We start from the raw sequence: 22714 nt of genomic DNA, 5'->3' as shown, positions 1-22714 counted from the left end.
TATTATTCCAACTCTGCTCCTCACCCTCCCCCCTTTACCCCCTACCCCCCTTCCTACCCCCCCTTCCACCCCTCCCCCACTAGTATGTTTAGTTTAATCTAGGTTCTACTTATACATTGTTCCCCCTAGCACACTGTTCTCTGGTTAGATATAACTAATGGCAATTTTCCCTTAAGAATTTATTGTGGGTCCCTAGGTCCTGGTCACGTTCCTTCAGACTCAGGACCACCCCCCACGCACCCTTTGACATTGTATGTTGTTTTATATATACTTCTACTTCTATGTCTTTGAATCGTCATGGGATTTCTTTCCCTCAGGGTTTTTACCCACTTGGGCCTTTCCTTTCTGTCTTCTCTCCTTTTCTCTCCTGTGGCTTTTTTCCATATATTTCAATGTTCTCATATTGCCAGTTTCTGGGACAGACTAATAGTTTATCTCCTCCTCCTTTATGTTTAGCCATACTTGCTCTGTGTCATGGCCTTGAAAGTCTTTTCAGTTAATCTTAATGGCCTCAACTTGCCACGCAAACGAACAATCCTGCTGGGAGCCTGTAGGAGGGAAAGAGCAGACATCGTTTTCTTACAAGAAATGCACTTCACTGGAGTCCATGCCCAACTTCAGGGTAAGCAGTTTTCTCAGACCTTCTTTGCCTCAGCGAATTGTAGCAAACGGGTTGTGGCTGTCCTGATCCATACCAAAGTCCCCTTTCTGCATTCCAATACTTACGCAGACCCAGATGGTCGCTTTCTACTGGTTAGGGGCACTCTTCGTTCTGTCCCTGTGACTCTGGTTCAAGTTTATGCCCCGAACCAGAAACAAAAACACTTCTTTATCCAAATTTTTAAGTGCATTGAGCGGTTGGCGAGAGGGTACCTTATTATGGGCGGTGACTTCAATGTCATTCTAGATCCTGTCATGGACAGGTCCCCTCCTTCCTCACACCAGCCGGGAGCTCTCCCCTCCCCTGACGTCCCACTTCACTTATAGCTTTGTTAACCTAACATCGCCTTTACGACTCGCGGAGTTTATGTAATTCTGATGCCAGGGACAACACCCATTTTTCGTCCCCCCATCAATTATACTCGTGTATAGACATTTGTATCCCACTCTCTCACCCCTCGTGTGACTCTAGCAGGCATTACTCCCCTCTCCTGGACCGATCATTTGAGTGTTTTTATCCTCCTAGATTTCCTTATGCTACCACCACAAAAGGGTAGATGGCGCCTAGATGACTCTCTTCTCCTTAACCATTCCACCTGTTTAGATATTAAAACCTCTATCACTACCTACTTCCAGGAGAACTCAACTCCCGATATTGCCCCAGGGAATATTTGGGAGGCCCATAAAGCTACCATCCGTGGCTACTTTATTAGTCTGGCTGTGTCCTCTAAGAAAAAAAACAGTGGAAGAGGTTGCCGCTTTAAAGATTGGTGTGCTCCTGACCCAACATCAGGCTCATCATGACCAGACATTGCTCTCTCAGATTGACTCACTGAAGGGCCAGTTCAACACACTCCTTTCCTGCAGAGCCGCTATCACTATGCAGAAGCTCCAACAGCATTATTATGATAAAGCCGACAAGGATGATTCGGTGTTAGCTAGAAAACTCCGGAAAAAAATAGCATTGAATCACATTGATAAAATCTGACAGTCCTCCTCAGGAGAGGTCACCTATGACCCAATGGCAATAGTCCGAAAATGCAGAGAGTTTTATGGTTCTCTCTACAATGTCTCAGCAATTCCCCCTCGTTGAGACATTTCGGTTCCTACCCTGGAGGATTACCTTCTAACTACTCCTCTTCCTGAAATCTCCTCATCACAGCAATCTGCGCTGAATTCAGATATATCCCTCCCTGAGGTCCTGGCAGCTATTAAATCTCTAAAATCATCGTCGGCCTTACCCCTCAATATTACAAAAAGTTTGTCTGGGTTCTCGGTCCGGACCTAAAGAAGTTTTTTAATTAGGTGTTTGTGGGGGCTTCCTTGACTCTGCCACCACTAGGGCTAACATCATTGTTATTTCTAAACCGGGGAAGGACCATTCTCTTTGTGCCAGCTACAGATCTATATCGTTACTAAACGTTGATTTGAAACTATATGCCAAAATCTTGGCTTCCAGACTGAACCCGCTCCTCCCTTCCCTCATTCATTCTGACCAGGTGGGTCTTATCCCAGGGCGGCAAGCCCCTGATAATACCAGAAGGGTGATTGACTTGATTCATGCGATTAATACAGATAACCTACCCTCTCTTCTTATGGCGCTCGATGCAGAAAAGGCTTTTGATTTTATTTCCTGGTCCTTCATGAATGTGGTGCTTGGAGCAATGGGATTCTCTGGCAAGTTTACGAATGGCATTTCAGCCTTGTATCATTCCCCCTCGACCACTATATCTGTGAATGGTCTGACCTCTGCCCCCTATTCTATTTCGAATGTCACACGTCAGGGTTGTCCCCTCTCCATTATACATTGAATACCTGCGGGCCCAAATACCCATAAAATTGTGCTCTACGCTGAGGATGTTCTCCTGTCCATTACTTATTCAACCTTTTCTCTGCCTTCTCTCTTGACCGAGTTGGATCTTTATGGTCACTTTTCAGGTTACAGATCAACTCGGACAAGACAGAGGTTCTGGACTCCAATATTCCTGCCCCTGACAAAGTACAGTTACAGTGCTCTTTCCCATTTCAGTGGCGTCTCCAAAAAATTAAATATCTCTGGGTTTTTATTACCAAACACTACCGTCACCTTTTTCAAGCAAATTATCCTTGTCTCATCGTCCAAATAAAATCAGACCTTTCCACCTGGTCACATCTTTATATTTCCTTGATCAACCGAGTAATTGCTATTAAGCTGAATATACTTCCAAGACTGCTGTACTTATTCCAAACCCTGCCCATCCGTGTTCCTCCCTATGTATTTAAGTTTCTCCAATTTCATGTTTCCAAATTTATTTGGGCTGGTAGGCGCCCTTTAGTTAGGCTTAAAGTTGTGCAGAGGTCCTCCCGAGGTAGGGGACTGGGGATTCCTGATTTCCGAAGATACTACCTCTCTGCCCAACTTGCTCAATATGTCCTGTGGTGCGGTTCATCTATTTCTAGAGTCTGGTCTAATATTTAGGCTAAAGGTCTGGGATTGCTGTCGGCTTCCACTCTCCTCTGGCTCCCCGCCTTAAATGCTCCCTTCTCCACCCTGTCATTTCACACTTCATTTCCATATGGGATTCCTCTTCTCAAAAGTATGGCCTGTCGTCTCACCCATCACCTGTGATTCCGTTATTCAATTCCCCAGATTTCTCCCCAGGAATTTACTATAATACTTTTATGCCTTGGTACTCGCAGGAAGTTAGATATCTTAACCACCTATCTTGTTCTGTGACTTTTCCTCAATTCTCTGACATTCAATCTCGCTTCCATATTCCCTCAAAACAGTTCTATTAATATCTGCAGCTATGCCACTTTCATGCCGCTGTCAAAGTTGGTCTTTCCTCCCCTCCTCTTACTACTTTTGAAGCTCTCTGCTTACGCCAGTCCTCTACGAAGGGTCTTATCTCTACGTTATACTACGAACTTGCTTCCTTTGCTTCAGGCCTTCGAGACCCCCATGAATTAGCTTGGAAAACGACCTTGGTGAAACTCTGCTAGATGAAGTTGGTTGGTGATTCACAAGAACGCTGCCTCCAGTGCTTCGATTTGTGTCAGAATAAAAGTGAATGTTTACAAGATTCTGTTTCGCTGGTACTACGTGCCTACGTGACTGCACAAAATTTACCCGACTCTTCTGATCGCTGCTGGCAGGATTGCTCCCAGGTGGGCTCTTTTCTTCATATCTGGTGGACCTGTACACATACAGAAGTGGAAGCTGCTCAAATCAATTTATAGGCCATAACAGGTGCTTGAAAGGATGGGGTTATCCTGCAAGGAACATACACACAACATTTTTTCCCCCAGCACACTGCTATAGCCAGCAACAGATCTGCCATTTCTACTGTAGATAAAAATGCAAAAGTCTTTGTTGCACACATTTGCAAATGTATGTTTAAGCCATCCACCACGCCAAGGCGCTTCTGCTAATAGGATGGTCCTACTCTAAACAATGAGAGTCCCATATATTTGGGCCATACATATGTGTTTTTAAATTGAGAGCCAACTTACCACAGAGGTACCCCAGAAGCCTCCAAACAGCAATTCAGTGCCAGTACCCCCTCTCAGCTACTGACACCAACATGCCTCTCAGACAAATACAGAAGTGGAAGCTGCTCAAATCAATTTATAGGCCATAACAGGTGCTTGAAAGGGTGGGGTTATCACATTTTTGGTTTGAGATTAAACACTTGATTCAAGCAATTCTTCAGGTGGATATAGCCCTGGAGCCTAAAGTTTTTCTTCTCCTTCTTGGGGTCCCCTAAGCAACTCGACATCAGAATAAGTTGATTAGACACATTCTCTCAGCAGCCACTTGTCAAATTGCAGTTGACTGGCGGTGGCAGGCTCCCCCTTCTCTCCAGACCATAATAAGTCTGGAGAGTCTGGCAGACGCAGCATTTGGAGCATATGACCAGCATCATTCGTAATTCTTCAAGAGCCTTCAGCAACGTCTGTGACCCATTGAGCTCTTTCTTTCAGGCTTGCCCGCCATTCATATAACCTCCCACTGATATCCATCTGTCCCTCCTATGTCCCACTTTTTATTCATGTGTTTCTTCTTCTCACCTTCTGCCTTTTTCTTTTTTTTATATGGAAATTGCCACTTTTTCTTTTTCTCTTTCTCCTCTTCACTCGACCCCCCCTCTTCTTCCTACACAATATATTTCTCCCCTCTTTCCTACACAATAAAATCTCTTGGTCTCTCTTTCTTTTCAGCTATATTTCTATGCTGTCATCAGTAGTCTATTAATGCTACGCTGGCCGTAGCCTCTATGGGGTATATTTACTAAACTGCGGGTTTGAGAAAGTGGAGATGTTGCCTATAGCAATCAATCTGATTCTAGCTGTCATTTTGTAGAATGTACTAAATAAATGACCGCTAGAATCTGATTGGTTGCTATAGGCAACATCTCCACTTTTTCAAACCCGCAGTTTAGTAAATCTAGCCCTATGTGTTTATCTCTTTAATCTGTTCAGACATATTCTGTTTATCAGTTGTATTGCTCTCTTGAGTTGACCTTGCAAAAATAATACTTTATAAAATAAAAAAAATGTCCCTTTTTGCAAAACTTTTATGCATTTGTAGATGCCGTATTTCTATTGTGATGAAGCAAGTTGTTTTTCGACTGGCACTTACCTTTGTTCATCCAGCACTTACAAGCCAAGACTTCTGACTTCTTTTCTCCCCTTCTGCACATGTGCGCAGGTGCGTGAAGAGCCGAGATGTGATGAGATCACTAGAGTAGGAGAGAAGGGAGAATCCAGATCATTACAATCTGCGGTGGCAAAACAATAGGACGATTAGTCCCGTGGAAGGGACCAGCCTGTCCATCAACCATAGTGTAGGAGGCGGGTCCATCTGGCATTAGGGCCCTACAGGCATTTGCTTAGTGGGCCAGTCTGACCCACACTAATACATTTCTCCTACACACTGACACACACTAATACATTTCTACTACACACTGACACACACTAATGCACTTCTCATACACACTAATGCCGGTCTCATACACACTGGCACACACTAATGCAGGTCTCATACACACTGACACACACTAATGCAGGTCTCATACACACTGGGACACTAATGTACCTACATTACATTAGTGTCCTAGTGTGTATGAGACCTGCATTAGTGTGTGCCAGTGTGTTTGAGAACTGCATTAGTGTGTAATTAACTAATGCAGGTCTCATACACACTGACACACACTCTGATACACACAAACTGACTCACATTCTCTCTCTGCTACAAACACACCAATAAACTTCCTCCAGCTTCCTCTATGGCAGTATGGGTAGGAGGCGTGCCTGTGCTCTGATTGGCTGAGTGACTGTATCAGCCAATCAGAGCACTCTGATTGGCTGACAGAGTCACTCAGCCAATCATAGCGCTGCAGAGACAGTGAGGAGTTCCTGCACAAGGAAGCTCCTCTGCATTACCGAGCAGCACAGGCTGCTCTTACACATCTATCTTTCCGGCCCGCCCCCTAGCAAAAGGGAGCCGGGCAATCAGGCAGTGGGTCCCAACAGGGATCTACCCGGGACCCCGCTGGGCCAGTCCGACACTGAACGTAGCCACCAGTTCAGCTCCAGAGACAACCCAGTGCAGACATATCCCCAAACGTGGCACTTATTTTGTATAAAACTTTGGTGTGGTTTGTTGGAACCTTTCCTATTTTCAAAAGGGTTGCCCTCTCTCTCCAAACATGACTTGGATTTATAACTTATTGTTATGGACATTAGAAATAGTCCCAATAGTATTAGATTAAATTTGGGTCAGCTGGAGGAGAGTATATCCCTATATGCTGATGATATGTTGGGTTTGATTTTGAAGGATGCAGGGCCCTTCCATTGGAAGGCTCATGATTACTTTTATCACTTTTATGGGCTGAGGAGAAATTGGACCAAGTTCATGTTATTTTAGCGGACAGAGATGCAAGGAAATGATCGGATCCATCTCTCCCATTACAGTGGGTAGACTCTGTAGTGGGAGAGAAATACTTAGGAGTCCAGGTTCATAGAGAAGTCTCCCAATTTACAACATTAAATCTATTATGTTTAAGGAACAATTAACAATTAAGTTCTCCTGACCATTATGGGAAATAATTAATTTCCAGAAATTAAATTTTTTACAGTTTTTATACTTCAGAATTGCAGAGTTTTTCATAAATACTCTTATTGTATCCATCCATCAGATGAAAGGGGGATTATTGCATGATGGCGGAGCTAGTTTCTGTCAGATGGTGGTTTTCCCCTTGAACCCGACAATCATGCTACCATGGTTGATGCTGCAATTATGGGGTCTTTTGAGGTAATTTTTAACATTGTGTATTGTGTAACTGAGGCTCCACCTGATATAACCTTGCTTGTTAACAAATATCAAGGCCTGGCAACAAACTATATAAGTTTAAACTTTTTATTGTCCCCGAAAGACAGTACCTTGTTACTTCCATGTCAACAATCCGCCACTGTCACACTGATAGTTAACCCTTATCGCTCCAGGCCAGTATCTCTGAGGCACAAAAGATTTTTTTTTATAAAAGCTGAGATAAAACTATCCTTATCACCATTTTTTCAGCCCCTAATGTAGGTATTCTTTCCTTCCTCAATAATATAACTAATTTTACCTACTGTATAGTCTACTAATGGGAACATCATGTGGAGTAAGTTTGGGAGACTGAGGACTGAGAGTGCATCTGGACCCTTGTATCTCAAATCATATTAGCTTTGCTGAATCCAGATATAAAATTTAAAAGTACATTTTCAACAGATATTTGCTCTTCTTGGTTCCATTGCTGAAAAGGTGTGATGCTCCACATTCAGGTCATGTCCGAAACTACAAATAATCATATTAATAGAGTATATGTATGTTTAATTCAGTCATCTAATTCGGGCTTCCCAGAAACTCTAGAGGCTCTAATTTTCAGAAAATTGAAATATACTATATGTGACTGGATCACATATAAATAACTTTTGGTATAAATTTATTGAAAGGAAATAGCGCAGGGCGCTTATTTATATAATTGCATATGCACTTATTTTTTATATTGTATATATTCTGAGATAGGAATTAGTTATTTCTGAGATCAGGGTAGAAACTCATTTTTCCTGTTTTAACCTTACTAAAAGATATGCCTTATTTCTGATGTATATATCTAATACAATAGGCCTTTGTGAATGGAGGTCTTTTGTGTATTGGGATGTGTTTTGTATGGAAGTATCATTGTGTGGGATTTGTGTTATGGCCACCAGTGTAGTATAAACTCATAGAACAGATTGAAGAGGTCTTCGCCTTTAGCAGCCGCCTTTCCCGTAGAGACTGGTTATGCTCACAGGTACTCAGATGCCCCCAGGTCTTATGCTCAGAGTAGTATGAGTTTATGTTTACACGGAAGCGCACAGGTATAGGAGGTTGCACAGGCCAGATGACAGCGGATGGGGCCAGGCACCAGAGGGTATGTCAGGTATAGGCAGAAAGGTCAAGGTCACAGGCACAGGTTCAGGATCCAGGGACAGGCGTAAGATCAGGGACACTAGCAGAGGTTCAGAATCCGGGTTCAGGCAATAGATCAGTGTCAGAAGCACAGGTTCAAAGTCCAGGAACAGGCAAAGGTCATACACGGGTAGTCAATCTCAGGTTAAACACCAATCACAGGAACAAAGTAGCAGGCAACAGAACTGGAGCAGGACGATATAACCTTAAATAGTACAGATGACCAATCAGGACACAGTCCAGAATGTGTCCTCAGCTGCAGTATAATAAATATGCAGAGCCTGCAGCCAATGGATTAGGCAGAGTGCCAGCGGTAACTTAATTCCTTAATCAGCCTTGATTGGCTGATCAAACCCAGCCTTGAACGGCTGACTCTGTCTTCCCCTGTGGGCACGCGCCCGGCTGTTTGATAGCTGGCCGGGCGCGGCGCCAGGTGCTCCCCAGCCTCCCGGTTGTTGCCCAGGCAACCAGGACGAAGATGCAGGAAGTGATGTCCCGGTCGTCATAGCGACGGCCGGGACGCCCGGAAGAGGACTAAGAGAGTCGCGTCGGTGCCCGCGGCCGCCGCGACTACTAACAATTTGTCACTCACAGGACTGTGAGTGCTACTTCTCGTGTGTTTAGGAACCGTGGCCGTCCACCATCCTGAGGGTCTGCGCATGTGCAGCCCTTTCAAACCTTCAGTACCTGTTGCTTTTAGTTAATTGGCTGATCAGGCAACACTCCCTATTTAAAGCACCTGTGGTCAATACCTCGTTGCCTAATCTTGGAGTCTCATTCCCCATGAGCCTCTGAAGGTGTTCCTGTGTTTCCTCGTGTATTCAGCTCCTGCTGATTCCTGTTGTTCGTTTGTGGTTTCCAAACCACTTCAACTCTCCTGTGTTCATCGTGACTGCACCAGCTGATTCCTATCCGCTGCCTCCGTGCTTCTACAGTATCCTGCTCACTTCAACTCTCCCGTGTTCATCGTGACTGCACCAGCTGATTCCTATCCGCTACCTCCGTGCTTCTACAGTATCCTGCTCACTTCAACTCTCCCGTGTTCATCGTGACTGCACCAGCTGATTCCTATCCGCTGCCTCCGTGTTTCTACAGAGTCCTGCTCACCGCAACTCTCCAGTGTTCATCGTGTCTGCAGCCAGCTGATTCCTATCCGCTGTCTCCGTGCTTCTACAGTGTTCCTGCTCATGTCAACTCGCCTGTCTGCATCGGGTCAGCGCTCTGCTGCTTTCATCTCAGCTACTGGTTATCAGACCGCCTCAACTCTCCTGTGTTCTCCAGGTGTCCAGTTCCATATACTACTGCTTCCTGAGTATTGCCTAATCCTTGCTGGTCTACCTACCGTGCGCTGCACCTACTTGGTTACCGCTTCCACCTTCCAGTGGTCTCTCCTCCTGCCGGCCTCCAGCCGTTCAGGTATCCCTGCACGTCTCTCTGACAGCCTGCTCTCCTGAACCGCGGTATGCATACTTCTCATTGACTGTGCTTGTGTATTGCATATCTAGCTGGTGTCATGCGCCGCTCGGCGGCCGCCCGCCCGTCCACACAGAGCGTCTGGTTGCCTAGCAACCAGACACGTCACTTCCCCTTCCGCCCGGCCGGCCAGCTACAGACCTAGAAGCGTTCCCGTTGCTAGGCAACGGGACGCTGCATGAAGATAGCGCTACGGCGCTGAAGGATGACTAGCGCTACGGCGCTACAGCTATGACAGCACTACTAGTGCTGAGGGCATTGGCTAGCAGCACTATTTAAGTCCCTCTGACCTCACCTCCTGTGCCAGAGTTTCAGGTCCTTTCCTGTCCTCCAGCGTTCCAGTGTTCCTGTCCTCCAGTGTTCCTGTGATTATCTGTTTCCTGACCCTTGCCTTCCTCCAGTTTATTGCCGTTTGCCTGTGACCATTGTGACCCGGATTGCCTTGACTACCCCTTTTGGATCTCCCTTTTGTACCTCGCTGTCAGAACGTTATCGACCCGGCTTGATTCACACCCCGTTTGGATTCTCCTTGTGTACCTGCATTGCCCGCACCGTTGCCGAACCTGCCTTTCTGACATTCCTCTCGTGCTTCGCTATCTGACTCGTGGAAGGACCGCGACCTGCGTGTTTCCTGCAGCTAAGTCCATACCTCCTTGCGGGGGTCCCTGGTGAACACCAGGGGCACGTTAGACTCCGCACCTTCCTCCGAGTAGTGCCAACGATAGCAGGTACGCTATACTAGTCGTGACAGCTGGACAGAGTTTGTTCTCCTCCGGAGTTCCCTATCCACTGAGACTATTGCTATCATTTCACTGTGTTTCCTATTTGCCTGGATAGTTCTTGTGACTTTGTATATTTGTGCAGTGCTGCTCAGTTATCATTATATTGTGCATATCATCGTGGGATCAAGTTCTGTGTGTCCGTGTATACTCTGCGTTTCATTCATCTCCTCGTGCTCCTCCTCACATATATATTTCAGTGGTACAACTTGCTAGATGCAGACCACTGTCTCCTGTTTCCTGTGACACCAGTTTCTAGTATCCTCTCACATAGCAGTGGTACAACTTGCTAACGCAGACCACTGACTCCCCTGATACCTTCACCTGGATTCCATTCCTTCACCTAGACAGCGGTACAACTTGCTATACGCAGACCGCTAACTCTCACCACCTCCTCGTTACTCCTGGACTTTCCTCCTCACTATAGCAGTGGTACAACTTGCTATACGCAGACCACTGACTACCCTCACGTTTCCTTGTCCATCCAGTTCCTCGTGTACAGTTATCTACCTATTACCAGTGCTGCTAGTCATAGACTTTCCTCGAGCATTCTCTTACCATCTGCTGTCTCCTGTTCCGTGGTCACCCCGCTACCAGAGTACCATATTACCAACTATACTGCTCTGGTAAGTCCATCATCTGGTGATACCTGGGTAAAGACTCCTAGTGCCCGTGACACAATTTGTAAGGTTGCTAGTGGAAACCTCCAATTAGGCATATGTGGAAGGGAGTCTGATTGCAGGAATTGCTAATGAAGTTTTGTGATGAAGTGTCATGCCTGATCTGGCCAAAGGCCCAGCAGGGGGTCGTTAATCTGTGGCCTTTTGTCCAGAGTGAATTTCATAGATAAGCACAAATTTTGTTAGCTTTGCAATGCATGTAAATGCATGTTTGTGTAAATAGTTTACGTCCTGATTCTAAAAATAGCCTGTGTCTGAACTTTATAAAAAGCACTAGCTTGTATTTGAAACTTGTTCTTCTGATTTCAACATTTGACCTGATCACACTGGTACCTAAAACCAGTGTGAGCAAATAAACATCTTGCTTCAAGACCTGCTTGGAAACATCTTCAATATTGCTGTATTCCTGTGATCTGCAGATTAGACCCAAAATCTAATCTGTTCACCGGCTGTTCTGAGGTTTAGACCCAAACTTTCCAGTACCACCACTTTGCCTGCTACCCAGCAGCCCTGGTCAGTGTGATAGGCCAGGGGGGGATCTATCCACAGCAACCCTGATCTGTAGTGAGAGGTCAGGAGTACCAGCCCAGGTACACTAGCAATGAGGTACGCTAGCAGCATCAGTTACCCAGAAGAAACCCGGTTCTGGATGCCGGTATAGGAGTCCAGTGGTGGAAGCCTTTGTAAGGCCCTCCTACTGCGGCAAGAGGGCGCATTTGGGATAACGAAAGGTAACGGTGGCAAAGTAAGCCCAGCCGGTTCCCAGCAACAACAGACAGGGTGGCATAGGCGGTCCATCTTGTCACAGATTTCTGGTGGCAGCAGTGGGATAAACCCAGGTGGATTTTCTTGCAGCAGTCAAGAGAGCCGAGTTATTCAGGAGAGGAATAACTGCAGCCAGGAGAACGCACAGGATGTCGAAGTACAGTGTCCAGGGCGGAGCTGGAGATATTGTGCCAAACAAAGAAGCTAGAAATTCCTTACACAGCGACAAGGAGCAAAATGAAAAAGGTGCTGAGAGCCTGGGATGCGCAGTAAGGGTCAGCAGATGAGGAAGCTGACAGTGACCTGGAGGAGACATTAATTTCACGCCTACAGGTATCTGCAGTAACATTCCAGAACACAGCATCAGTTTCCAGCAACAATCCCCTCCCACAGAGTGAACCAGTGATGCAATAACAACAGCGTGATGAGGTTAACTTTTCTGTATTAATGCAGCAGCTGGTGTCCCTCGGAGACAAATCAACTGAGGCAGAGCGGCTGCTTATCATCAAGTTGTGGGGCAATTGGTGGGCACCACCTCCTGTAGCATCTCGTGAACTGTCTTCTGCTGCGCCCAGATTGGGATCTCTTCACTTTACCAAATTTGATGACACTGTTGGAGATATTGATGGACATTTGCAGGTGTTTGAAATGTCTTGTAGCCTCCATGACTTGCCCAGGAGTGGGTAAAGTATTGGTTCCCACGCTACAAGGACGTGCAGTGGAAGCTTATCGCGGAGTGGCCCCAGAGTATTGTGCGGACTATGACGTGGTAAAATAGGCCCTACTTAAGCGCTATGTTATTATCCCAGAGACCTACCGGCAGAAGTTTCGAGACTTGGCTAAAAGCACCCATATGAGCGCTGAGGAATTTGCCAACCAGTTGCGGCAGTTGGCAATAAGATGGATTAATGGATCTGAAGCCAAGTCCTGGGAAGTATTAGTGGACTTCATTTGCAGAGAGCAATTTCACCGCCGGTGCCCACCGGAGGTGAAGGAATGGGTATTGGACCGTACCCCAGTAACCCTGGAAAAAGCGGCTCTGCTGGCAGATCAGTATGTGGCATTTGGGATAACGAAAGGGAATGGTGGCAAAGTAAGCCCAGCCGGTTCCCAGCAACAACAGACAGGGTGGCATAGGTGGTCCATCCTGTAACACTATATTATATATAAGCTCTATTAAGTGATATAATAAGTTTTCATGTTTTCAGATTTATCATTGAAAGGTAATACATCATCATCATCATCATCATCACCATTTATTTATATAGCGCCACTAATTCCGCAGCACTGTACAGAGAACTCATTCACATCAGTCCCTGCCCCATTAGAGCTTACAGTCTAAATTCCCTAACATACACACACAGAAAGACAGAGAGAGAGAGAGAGAGACTAGGGTCAATTTGATAGCAGCCAATTAACCTACCAGTATGTTTTTGGAGTGTGGGAGGAAACCAGAGCACCTGGAGGAAACCCACGCAAACACGGGGAGAACATACAAACTCCACACAGATAAGGCCATAGTCAGGAATTGAACTCATGACCCCAATGCTGTGAGGCAGAAGTGCTAACCACTTTGCCACCATGCTGCCCGCACACACACACACACACACACACACGTGAGACTCGGGTCAAGCTGTTTTGTTTTGCCAAGGGTGATTTCCATACTGGAAAATAAGGTTGTTGTATGATATGGCCTGATTGCTACATTACCAGATCTGTGCAATTTATCCACTATTTTTGTTGACAAACTGGACTTCTCACATATGAACTATAAACCTTTTTTTCCTATGGTCTGTGCAATAGTGTGTTTAATGAATGTAGATATCTGCCATGTAGATATAATCTGACTTCATTCTGTTTTTAATTCACACACAACGAATAATAATATTAAAAAACAGTAATATTAATAAGATAGATAAAGTTGGTATTTCTTCTGATAACACTATGGGACTTATGCTGAGTTTGAATGCATTTGCGTAAAAAAAAGCAGATGTAAAGTGCTTTCACAAAAAAAAATTGCGTAAGTGTGCAAAGTTGGATGAATAGCAAAATTTGTGCAGCTGTGCACCAGTAACTTTTTCGCCAGTCAAGTATACATCAGAAATACTTGCACTCAAATTGTAAAAGTTTTTGTATTGATAGTGAAATATGCATTCATTATTAGGTGGGATAACAATTTAAAAACATCTATAACTTTCCTTCTCGTGTACGGATAAACCAAAAATTACGCTAAAATACGAACACAAAATCATATAATATATGCACGATCAATGAACAACGCACCTACCAGCTGCAGAGATGTATCTGCAATCAAAAGCAGCTAGCTAGTGATGTCGACTGTCAACATCACTAGCGTGTATTTGCACCCGCCCCTGTTACGGCTACTGAGAAGTTAATATATGCGTGTCTCTGCGTGAGTCGACACCTGTCCGCAAATATGCGAACATGCCCTTACTGTGCTTGATCTCCCCCATTCCATCTTCCAATAGCAAACAGGCGCAAGTTTGGTTGCAAGTAAATCGGCATATGCGTGCAGCTTGTTTTGTGGGCTTGCAAAGTACAAATTTGCATATTTTATACTACACAACCGGGCATACATCCAACTCAGCATCAGGCCCTATGTATCTATTACTTATAGTGGAAGGCAAAAAAAACAGATAAAGCTATTTTGATTAATTAAAGGGTAGTATATTAGACATGTTAGACATATGTTGCAATAATTGTTTAATGTGTCTACTTTTATTTGTTCTGGTTATCTTGGTGCATCAGAAATGCTAATGGACCATTCTGTTTTAGTGTGGACTATATGTTCTCCAGTTAGTTCCCAGAGACGTATATTTATATGCTCTTTACCATCCTGAAAACAATGCTGACCTTACTTTGTAACCCACCAAGGCCTTTGGAAGACTACAGTTTCAGTATGTATTTACTGGAGAGGCACCTTGGTAGTGTTCATATTGATCCCTACATCATACAAGCAAGAACACACAGTGGTTTGCATATATTTTAAAAATAATTCAAAGATTTTCTAGTGCCAAAATATAGTTGCATGAAAGACAGAAATGCATCAGATACCCTTCTTTTCATGCTTAAAGAAGCTGGTAAATAAAATACAATTGTCTTGTTCCATTACAGAACAATGACCATTGTTTGGGCGTTTTCTTTCTCTTAACAGCTGATTCATGTAGCTGGGGAATATGTTTGACAAAGCTCGGCAGTACAAAATCATCACCTGTTACACTTGTGTGTTACCAAAGCTTTCGTCGCACCAATACATAATGCAGTACAGCTGCAATTTACTATGCTGGAGCTCAGCAGGACGAAGACCCCCCTCCCCCACCATCTTGTGCGAACTGTCTTTACTGTTCATCGGCAGTCTAGCACTGCTGGTGAATGCAGAAAGTGAAATGTGTATGCATATCCAACCATATGCATAGGATTTGTCTCGGCCTGGGTTCAAACAAAGCGTCTCTGGCTTTACTGGATCAACCAGGAACAGTTAGACTAACGCTTTTCACTACTTGAGAGATCGCTAACATCTCAGTCCCCATAGAGTTCTATGGGGACGGTGGTAAATAATTAAAAGTAAGTTAATGCAAGAGAAATCTCCAATTTCTTCTGTTTTAACCCCTTCATAAATTGAGTGAAGTCCTTCGATAGCAATTCTGTTTTCTTTTTTTTGGGGGGGGGGGGGGGGGCTATGCCAGTTTGTTAAATAGTTCGCTTCAAGCTGTAGTAGTGTTGAATTGAGGGATTGCTACCTTGTGTTGATGCCCTAGACTTGCTTTATGTTTTATTTTTTCCGGGTTTCATATGTTAACGCTAGAGGTTTCTTAGTCAGTACAGACAATTGTTGTTAAACATATGCTTGTTTTCTTGCAGCCATCATGCATTTCAACCTGTTCAAGAAAGCAGAGCAGCCTGAGGCTCATACGGTGTTCAGCAGCACAGAGCCACCTATGGTCTCACAGGAGAATTCCACTGCAGTGACTGGATCTGGGGACAAAGGTGCAGATGCCTTCAGAAAGATCCAACAGCAGCTTATGAATCAGATCAATAAGATTCCATGTAAGTTCATATAATCTCAGTGTCTGTATCTGTATGTATTGTACATCCCTACATTTCATATGGCCAAAGATAAACATAGCTTCATGTATACCGCTAAAACAGTAAATGCACAATATTTTGAAGGTTACATACAATTATATATTTGGAGCAGTGCAGGAGAGTATCAATGCATATCTATATATCACCTATTAAAAGGGACACATAAGAAAGAAAATGCAAAAAATTTAATTTGGGTCCAAAAAAATGTGTGAGGTACAGATATGTTACATGGTGTCACAGTGTGTGAGAACAAATATTCCTCATTTTAAATGTTTTTCACTATACCTTCCTCCGCTAGTGCCTCCATGGGCCATCATAGCCATAGCAGTAGTAGCTGGGTTGCTCATTATCACCTGCTGCTTCTGTATCTGTAAGAAATGTTGCTGCAAAAAGAAGAAAGGAAAAAAAGAGAAAGGAAAAGGGATGAAAAATGCACTGAACATGAAGGATATGAAAGGATCAGGAGGGCAGGTAACAACTGACTATATTGTTTGAGTTTTACCAAAATGGCTGAAAAACATCACAATAAAACATGCACTCTCAAAACCAACTGTCATGAAACAAGACACTTCAATTGACTTTACCACCACCCATATTAGTAGAGCAGTTTTTGAACAAGCTCTGTAATAATCCAAATTCTCAATGTTACTTATCAAGTCAACACCATAACCATTGAGAGACTATGCAGAGATCAACTATCTTATTTGTCCAATCTCTATGTTAACTTTATTTCACCTCAAAATCCAAAGTTATTGGTAACTTCTTATTGAATGCAATGATTCTAAATCCACTCAACCAGAACATTAATACCCATATAACACTAATTGCAGCTCCTTTCCTCTTTTTTTCTTGCTTCCCTGTCTTATTCTACTGTCATCAACTGATGTCTATATGTTCTCCTTGCTGCATCATGATAACTGTCTATATTGGTAAGTGCATATGCATGATTGGTATATCAAATAACAGCAGTATTTCATTTTGGTAGCACTACAAACAGGATGAGAACAATGGCTTGGGTACAAAGGAATGTCAATGCCTTTCTATTTCCTAATAGCATGCCCCTTTTTTTTTGGCTGGATTTTTTTCCCATACCTTACCCAGTCAGTTATCAGAGAAATGTGCACATTATTGTGTCAGTTAAACTATGTATAAAATGTTTTGTGGGTACCGAAATTTCTTTTATATTGTGGTTTAGTCACAGAATAGATGCAACTTGTTTTAGTTTCAAAGCTGCATTATAACCCAAAGTGGTGAAGAATTATGTTTACTACTTTAAAATCTCTGAAGATTGGGGATGTGAGAGGGAGAATCAATGAGATGCTGTAATTTCTGTGATTGCGGCTTTGTGGTCCTCCTGCTCACAACCCCTTCCAGCTCTGGTTTTCTGATTTTACTATGAGACTAACCACAGAGCCCAGAAACAAAAACGGCTGCATTAAACAGGGCACTGGCTTTGGGATGGGGACTGAGCTAAAATGCCTTTATCTATAGGTGTTAGTGCAGCTTTGAATAGGTAAACAATACATTTTTCCATTATACTACCCTAGTTACTTTGACACAGTAAGTGCAAGATGTGCTACTTCTGTCTAAATAGATATTCAATATTTATATTTTACTTTTTACATTATACTCAAGTCAGATATATGCTTAGGTTCAAGAACAGACATGCTTTTTACTTTTATGCATATGGATGTAAAGCACCTGCATACATAGATTCTTAGGGGGGGGGGAATTCAATTGGCCGCGTTACTTGTGAGAGTAACGCGCCCCACACACTATTACCGTTACTACAATAATTTAAACTATACTTGCCAACTCTCCCTGAATGTCAGGGAGACTCCCTGAAATAGGGGTGATCTCCCTCAATCCCTGAAGAGTCTGGCATTCTCCCTGATGTTGAGCCAGTACAAGACGTGGTTGGCTTCGCCATCTGTGGCATGATGACACAGTTCAGAAATTGTGTCCTATGTCCATGTATTGATGCCTATGGAGGTGGTCATTTTCATGGAGACCAAGATTTAATCAAAGACTGACAGGTAAGACAACATGACTTCAGTAATGGAGACAGAAATGTAAAAGACACTGCAGTCTCTAGAGATTCATTAGCTGCTTTTCTTTAACTCATAGTTGCCTACTCTCCCGAAATGTCTGGTAGACTCCCGCTTTTCTTGAAGACGTCCCGGGAGAGCAGGGCAACCTCCCGGTTCTCGCCCTCACAATAGAAAAGTGGCGGGGGAGGTAGGGGGGGCTTAATGATGCAAATATTGCGTGATTCGTCAAGCCCTGCCCCTGCACACCCACCTCCCCCCGGATCTCCCTGAAGCCAACGAGGAAAAGTTGGCAAGTATGATTAAAACACCGATTTTTGCTGGCAGCTCTGAGAGCCTTGAGCAGAAATCTGTGTTAAAATTACCACACTAACTGTAATAGTGCACAGGCTGCGTTACGCTCACGTGTAAGGCGGAAAATTGAATTTTCCCATTAGAATAGGAGCTATTAGGACTTTGAATGTAAAGTCAAGATAACTTAATGTTTTAATGAGTTTGGTATAATATTAATTTTGCATGACACACATATATGCAATTTTGCATGTATGTGTAATGCATGTGTCATACAGAGTATGCTTGACTTAGAGAATGATAGTGATCATATTAAATAACCACAAATACTCAAACACATATGCACAAACAGATAGATACGGATAATCTTTTTACAATATTTTTTTTTTTTTTTATTATTTCCCTGTATATTATCTTAGAGCACTTGTGTCACTTTAATTGAGGTGTGATAATCCTCATAATGCAATAGCTTGGGGAATAGCCAAGTAATAAGGGATTTGTGTTAGTGGGGGGGCATGGCCATACCCAGAAAGGACTGTAAATTTGACAGAGCAGCTAAAAAGGTAGCAAACACAATGCACTGAACTTAATCATAGATTGTACAGAGAATCAGGATGCAATTTTATCATATTCATTCTCTTATGCACTGTTATAGGGGCCTGTTCATGTTATTTATATAGGAGAACATTTTTGGCCCATAAAGTAGCACTCTTATCGTAGTTGATTGCAGCAATAAGAGATGACGTTTCAGATCAATTTATGATCTCTTTCCTCTACCCATCGCACCATGGACCTCAGCTGCTAACACCATTTTTAAATTGACACCAGTTCGCAGTCCCCATAGAAAATTATGGGGACAGTGGCACTGGACTATAGTTTGGTTAGAGCAGGAGATTCTACTGTTTTAGCCCCAACACTAATATTTGCTGTACTACTATTTGCTTTAATGAAGCCTTAAATCATTTTAAGGCAAATACATGCTTGACAAAATAGACTCCATAGTTCATTTAAGTAAATGTAAGACTGGTAGGTTCAATAGTCCATTCAAAGCTTAAAGTGTTACCTAGTAAATAGCCTTCTTAAGTTAACTGTTTTTGACAAACCAAAATGTATTTTGTTTTAGTAGCTGACGAGACTACATTAGCATTTATTTACTATCATTGCATTTAGGTGCAAAATTTGCACTGCACACCATTTTTCACAACAGCCAATCATAAGTTAAATGTATCTGTTAAGTGCAGCTTAGACAATAAAACCAACTGCATGATTGATTATATAATTTAGTTTATGGCTATAGTTTAGTGCAAGTTCTCCACCTCTATGCAATGTTAATAAATGAGCCATATGCTTACTTTTTCTCACTCAACTTAGATTTGTGTATAATGTTAAGCCACCCATGTTAGTAGAATGTATTATTTTCAGAACGCTGGTCAAATGTAACATACAGAGTTGGCACACAAACAAAATATTCACTTTTTTCAAAAACACACGCACATTGGGCACATGCACGTCAGTATTCAACAAGGAGCGGATGTAAAGATACGTCTGTTGATGAATAGGGGTCTAGGTCTGCTCTGCTCTAACAGACAATACACTGGGATGTACATTAGGATGTTCTTAATGTCTACTGTACATAAAATTTATTTTTACATTTGCCTTGGATTGCAAACACATCTTCTAGCTTGCATATGCAACCGTTATCACTAGCAATCGGCACTGACACCTGTAGCTGGTGCAAGTGATCTAACAGAAAATCACGTACCTTTGAGATGCCCAAAACTTGACTCTGCGTGCACTCGAGCTTGGCACGCTCTTACTGTTACTGACTACGTGCATACGCCCATTCCCCTCCCCATTCTGCCCATGAATCCGTAGCCTGTAGTAAGGGTTCTTTGCACTCGAAGATAAATTGGATGTTGCTGCTTTCACTAGTGTATGGTCTGGCTCAGGGTATGCGCAGTGCGATTTTACACAAAAATACAACGCGTATCGGCATTTACGGTCCTTAATGAATCAGACCCCTAATCTCTAGCCAGAGTACAGTTTTGAAACAACTGCAGTGCAAACTAGTAATAGACAGCAGATTACAAATGAGAACTTGCACATAAGAACAGTAACAGTAATGCTGAATATTAGTCAGATTCCCTGCTACCAGCATGATGTCACCTATGTTTCCTTGACCCCCGTTCAGCTGCCAATTTACCCAACCTTTTGAATAAATAACTTTTAGCATACTTCTTATGCAGTGACCTCTTTAATATATATGTTGCACACCTGATACTGTTTGTGACAACTACATTACATTAATACTCAAGCCTATGTCACATTAATACCCTGCCCCCCCACTTTACATTAATATTTCACCACTACACTTACCTGATATGCAGAGCTTGAATGCTGTGTATGGCAGACTACTCTGTCTGTGGAGGTGACTAAGTGGAAGGGGGTGGGGGGGCAGGCAGGGGAAGACCAGCCAGATATCAGAGAGGATGAACAGATTAGCCCAATGCCCTGACTGGTTGTGTGCCCTTTCAACCTAAGCATCCTGCCCTAGGTTGAAAGACAGGGAGCTGTGCCAGTCATGGCAGGGGGATGATCCCTGATGACAGCAGCAGGACACTTAATAGGGTGGCTCAAAGGCTATCCACTAGAAAGGACCAAAATAACTTTGCTGAACCTTATGAGTGCAGGCAAGCCAAACCAGCTTCCTGGGCCTCCCTACCTGTAGAGAGCGAGCGGGTAGGGACCCGAAAGGGATTTAGGAGGGCCAGTCCAAGCATGTCTGCAAGAAATATGTATAGCATCAACTACACTGTGATAAGATTGTGATGACTGTGGTAAGACCTTTATTCAGCAGTGACAAAACAGAGGAGTTGAGGCATTAATCTAACCAATTGTATACTATGTTGACCCATGTCTAAATGGGTGATAACAAGTCTTTGGATCTCTTACGTTTTTCCCTCTCTGTTTCCTAGGTCTTGTAGTCCTGGAATTGTTGACCGTCTGGCCTTGGAATATCAGACTCAATATCAGACTTACCTATATAGATGTGGTAGACACATTACTTGTTAACTGGTGATCCACTCCACCCAGTTCACCCTGCATCTTCTGGGAAGTTTATGTGTCCTGTAGCAATAACTAAAATTAGTAAAATATAGATTATTCTCTCAGTGCTTTAGTTAACTAAGCTGATAGTATCTTGTTATGGACATCTGTTTCTTGGTAGTAGATGTACTAATATAAAGACATCTGTTCTAAATCTTACTCAATAGATGTCCAGGCGAGTTTGGGTTCATTTGATACTAGTATCAAATACACTATACTGAGAATACAGTAAAAAACAGTAATGAAGGGGGTGTGGCCTGGTATCTCACAGAGTAGCACGCACTGCTACTTCCTCTCCGGTCTACAAATCTGCCTAGCTCTCCTTAAACTGTGAATCACCTACCTAGGTTTCTCCTGCGGTACTGTGTGAGTCCCTGAGCTGTCCCTCCTGAGGTTCCTTACCTGCGGCCTGTGACCTTGCAGTCCTGTGGACCTCCCTTACTCATCTCCGTTCTTCGTTGTCTCATCAGTTGAGATGTGTTGCCTGGTGGACTGCGCTGACTTACCCGCTCACTTGTCTGTCTTTGGGCCTGGGGTCTGCGGGACTCTTTCCATCCTCTGAGGGTTCCAGTTGCCATTTTGGAGCCTGCAGCAGTGACTGCCTTCTCTCATCTTCTGGGTCCCTGGTGAGTCTGCCCTCCATTATCCATCTTTTCTGGCCAGCAGCAATCTTGAACATAAGCCAGCCTGCATCATCTGCAGAGTTTCCCCAGCCAGTTTATTCAGTGCTCTCCTGAGCAGGCACTGTAACGGTAAATGTGAGACTCTCTCCAGCTACCAGTTACTGGTTCTGCAGATACCTTCGGCTTCCCATATCTAAGGGCACATCTGTCTGTACACTTCTCCTGGTTATCAATCTCGACATATATATATATATATATATATATATATATATATATATAAATAAAATATAAAATATATTTTACTACAATAGCTTGACTCAGTCTGCTGTCGACTGTTGTACACTTCAATACCTGGGTCTCAGTATCTATTCTGCCTACTGATGACAGCTTGCTATCCCTCACCTTTGCCTCTCAAAGTTTTCTGTGACTACCAATCATTATGGGCAAGAATCATTATGGGCAAGAATTCCCATAATACTGCCTTTGACAGATTGGATCATTTTGCAAGATCGTCCTCTGCATCCATGCCTGCTGATATGACGCAGTCTACCCCTCAGGGATCTGAACTTGTGGCAGACCTGACAACTTCTCAAGTCCGTACAATTAACTTGCAGGAGGTGTTACACGTTATGAATTCCTCTGAAAAGAGGACAACTGGACAAATTAGGGAAAGTGTGTGTCTGGATGGGCCTACTTGAAGGGATGT

At 43.5% G+C, this 22714-nt stretch overlaps 1 protein-coding gene across 1 annotated transcript in view; it reads left to right on the top strand.

Moving 5' to 3' along the window:
* LOC142138733 (synaptotagmin-2-like) overlaps positions 1–22714 on the top strand; it is a 124560-nt gene that overhangs the window by 38039 nt on the left and 63807 nt on the right. The window contains exons 2-3 of the mRNA XM_075195612.1: positions 15717–15902; positions 16240–16412. Coding sequence (XP_075051713.1) covers positions 15722–15902; positions 16240–16412 — 354 coding nt within the window. The 5' untranslated portion in view covers positions 15717–15721. The remainder of the gene's footprint in view (positions 1–15716; positions 15903–16239; positions 16413–22714) is intronic.

This window comes from Mixophyes fleayi, chromosome 2, assembly GCF_038048845.1.
Source record: "Mixophyes fleayi isolate aMixFle1 chromosome 2, aMixFle1.hap1, whole genome shotgun sequence".
NCBI classification, from domain to species: Eukaryota; Metazoa; Chordata; class Amphibia; order Anura; family Limnodynastidae; genus Mixophyes; species Mixophyes fleayi.
The sequence above is the reverse complement of the archived record's forward strand: the minus strand, read 5'-3'. Positions and strand labels throughout refer to the sequence as shown.